Raw genomic sequence first — 3,662 nt, 5'->3', positions numbered from 1 at the left:
ATGAGGGGGCGGGGCTCGCATGGCAATGAAGCGGGGACGGGATCCCGCCTGTTTATGTAACCGGCCCAGAGGGGGATTAGCCGGGCCGGGCGCAGCGGCTTCTGCTGCCGGGACGCGATGGGGCCGGGGCTGCCGTAGGAAGGAGACGCGATGGGAGCTGCCAGCAGCGAGCCCGAGCCCCCGCCGGGCCCCCTCAAGGTGCGTACCGGGGGCGGGGCCGCAGGGGGGCGCCCCCCGCCCGGGTCTCGCTGTGATGTGGGTCCATGGGCCCGTTCCACACAGCTGGTTTCTGTGCCCTGCCCCAGAGCTGGCTGCAGCCGGGCCAGGGGCTCATGCTTCTGCTGGCTCTGCAGGGCGGTGGCTTCGCAGCCGAGGTCTCCTGGGTCCGGAGCTGGAAGAGGGTCTTGGCTGGCATTGGGGTGACGGTGTCCGGGCTGGAGCGCAACTTGGCCACGAGGCGGTGCCTCCAGCAGCGGCGAGGCCCGGGCGAGAAGCTGCCCCGGCTGGGCGAGAAGGTGGTGACGGGGTGGCCAGTCCCGCAGTTCGTCTCGCTCTTCCTCCCGGAGTTCCCCATCCGGCCCCCACTGGGCCAGCCTCAGCTCAAGGTGCGATGCCCAGCGCCGAGCCGTTGGGGGGTGGCTGGGGCGGGGAACAAGCCATGACCAGGGCCCATGGGTGTGGATTGGCCTCTTGTGGCCTGCATGGTCCTTTGGGAGCCCCAGGGCCGAGCCGGAGTCAAGGAGCCCAGCAGTGCTGGCGCACGATCCCGCGTGCAGGAGTGTCGCCAAGCTCCGCTCTCCAGCTGGGACTCAGGCAGCATCTGTTCCCTGGCCTCCAGCTCTCCCTCCGGCCCTGCGACTACTCGCCTTTCCTCTCTGACAACCAGAACGCTGGAGAGAGGAACGCCCCTGGGCTGGGGTTCACCCCCCATCCTTTGGGAGCAGGGGGGCGGGAGGCTGGGATGGTTCCCCCCACTCTCTGTCCAGGAGACACTGCCCTGGGTAGTCCCTGCTGAGTCCCGTGCTGCTCTCGCGGGGCCTGGCCCTGCTGGTGGGCGCAGTCACACCCTGGCACACTTACTGCTTCCTTCCTTTTAGATTCTGGGCTTTGTTGCTAAAGGCTCGTTTGGGACGGTCCTGAAAGTGCTGGACTGCGGGCGGGAGAAGGTCTTTGCTGTGAAGGTGGGTGCCCGTCTGACTGCCCCCCTTGCCCAGGGCGCTGCCTCGTTCTCCTGTGCTGACTCACTGGGGCCATGGCTTCTTCTCTTGTAGGTGGTCCCCAAAGTGGAGGTGCTGCGGCGTGACACCCTGAAGCAGTGCAAGGAGGAGGTCAGCATCCAGGTAGCTGCCGCTCTCCTTGGGGGCATGGGGCGCATCGGAGGGGTAGGGGGATCCCCTAAGGGAGGGGTGGCTTGGGGAAGAGACTAGACTCTGGAAGCTGCCCTGCCCCAGGGGCCTGGCCAGCTGCCCTGAGCTCGTTCTGTCACCAACCTTCCTGGCTCAGAGTCCCAGGTAGGCCGTACTGGCCACGTCGGCTCAGTGCCCTAGGAGCACCGTCCCTTCCTTGGCACCACAGCTTCAGCATCTGGTTTGCAGATGTGCCTCTTAGCCAAGTTGCCGCCAGCCCCATTGGGGATCTGGGTGCGGCTGGCTCTCCTGAGCCCTCTCCAGAGATGCCATGAGGTCGGGGCCTGCCCCGGGTGAGGGCTGTATCCCAGGGAGGGTGAGGGCGTGTTGGCAAGAGGGACGTCCTGAGCCTTCCTGCTCCTCCCCTTCTCCTCCTCCCCGATTTCTCCCCGTGGGTGTCCCCATCCCCAGCTCAGATACTCATGAGTCCTGTTTTTCTTTGTCCCCAGAGGCAGGTCAGCCACCCATTTGTTCACTGCTTAGGGGACAGCTGGCAGGGACAGCGGCATCTCTTCATTAGTGAGTCACCATCTGCCCCCCGGCGTCTCCCTAGAGTAGGGGCCCCGCCCCCCGTGTGCGTTTCCCTCTCCGTGTGCGCGTACACGGCTCTGTGCATCTGACCGACATTAAACCTCTTGTCTGCCCGCCCTCAGAGCTCTGGCAGCTGGAGTGCAGCCTGGCTCTGCCGCCCGCAATCCCCTGTGGATTAGGAGCTGCTTTGCGGCTCGCTCCCCTCCCCTATGGCCACCCATGGCTGGGTCATGTGAGCAGGATAAAGGCATTTCCCTCTTGCAGGCCTGGCTCTAGGGTGACCAGATGTCCTGATTTTATAGGGACAGTCCTGATTTTTTGGTCTTTTTCTCATATAGGCTCCTATTACCCCCCACCCCTGTCCCGATTTTTCACATTTGCTGTCTGGTCACCCTACCTGGCTCCCCTACCCGGGGCTGGCACGGTTCTCTTGGCCCTCGGGCAATGAAGGGATCAGCAGCAAAGGGAAGCAGCCCCACTGCAAATATCAGCCCGGGGGCCATGCCCACTCTATGCCCTGTCTCTCCAGCAGGCCCCTTGGAGGCAGGGTCTGTAGAGGGTCTCTGAGATGTGATCTGTGGGAAGGGAATTGCATTTGCCTGAAGTCCTGGCTCTCCCCAGCTGGACTGACTGTGTGTGCTGGGCCCCCCTAAGCTGTAATGTCTGTCTGTCTGTCCTGCTCCCTCTGCAGTGTGCACATACTGCAGCACCGGAGACCTGCACACGCTTTGGGCCTCTTTGGGGCGCTTCGCGGAAGCCACCATTCGCCTGTTCGCAGCCGAGCTGGTTCTGGCGCTGGGTGAGTGACCTGCTGAGGGGCACTTGCATAGGGACCTGTGCTGGGGCAGAGTCCCTGTGGGTTCCCTGGAGCGGTGTGGCTGATGCTGCCAGCACCATGGGCCCTGGGGAGGAGGCTCTGTGTGGGGCAGAGGGGCCAGGTGTGGGCTCCTCCCTGCCTGCCAGGAGCTGATGGTCAGACAGCTTCCCCTGTACTGGGGCAGGACTATGGTCCTCCTCAGCATGCCTGGTGGGGCTCTGGTGACCCTCCTCCTTTCTCCCCTTCCAGGTTATCTCCATGACCTGGGCATTGTGCACCGAGACGTGAAGGTACGAGTGCCCTGGGAGAGGGGGTCTGACCTGCCCTGCCCCTCGCTGGACCGAGTCAGTGACACGCTCGGGGTGACGGGCTGCCCTGCTGCCGGCTGCGAGTCAGTGCTGGCTGTCAGGAGCAGGGGAGCGGGGGGGTGGCAAGTTCCTCTGTGATGGGGGAACCTCACCTCCCCCCAGGCCCCAAACACACATCTGGTGGGGTGGGAGCTGGATTCAGCTGCTCCGCTCAGTGGAGGGAGTGGGCAGCTGCTCTTTCCCCCACTAGTTTGGGCGAGTGCTGCCCAAGGCCTGATCCAGCCCATTGTGGACCCTGGGCGGCTCTTAGAGGAGGGACTGGTCTCCTCACACAGGCAGACGTGGGGTGTGAGCCGCAGGGGGGCCTCGCGACCAGCCTGATGGGAATATGGCCCTTTCCAGGCCCGCCGGTGTGTCCTGGACAGGTGGCCTCGCTTGGCTGAGTACACCCTGAACAAGGAGGTAATGTGAGCTCTGACCTCTCTCTCCTTTTCAGATGGAGAACATACTCCTGGATGAACGCGGTACGTGCAGCGCTGCCCCCTCCACACTAGGCTTGAGCCGCTGTTCCCTGGGTGGGGGGAATGCTGGGCTGGCAGC

At 64.4% G+C, this 3,662-nt stretch overlaps 1 protein-coding gene across 1 annotated transcript; it reads left to right on the top strand.

Annotated features, from left to right (window-relative positions):
* Positions 1-90: 90 nt before the first annotated feature.
* Positions 91-3,586, top strand: LOC112111618 (ribosomal protein S6 kinase-related protein; the record flags this gene model as incomplete). Its single annotated transcript, XM_026661784.1, has 8 exons — positions 91-198; positions 354-605; positions 1,098-1,181; positions 1,272-1,340; positions 1,856-1,925; positions 2,629-2,736; positions 3,004-3,044; positions 3,559-3,586. Coding segments are annotated over exons 1-8 (700 nt in total), but the record flags the coding sequence as incomplete, so codon positions are not given.
* Positions 3,587-3,662: the final 76 nt, after the last annotated feature.

Source organism: Terrapene carolina, unplaced genomic scaffold (genome assembly GCF_002925995.2).
Source record: "Terrapene carolina triunguis isolate 2854851 unplaced genomic scaffold, T_m_triunguis-2.0 Scaffold17180, whole genome shotgun sequence".
Classification (NCBI taxonomy): domain Eukaryota; kingdom Metazoa; phylum Chordata; order Testudines; family Emydidae; genus Terrapene; species Terrapene triunguis.
Note: the sequence above shows the minus strand (reverse complement) of the source record. Positions and strands in the feature narration are given on the sequence as shown.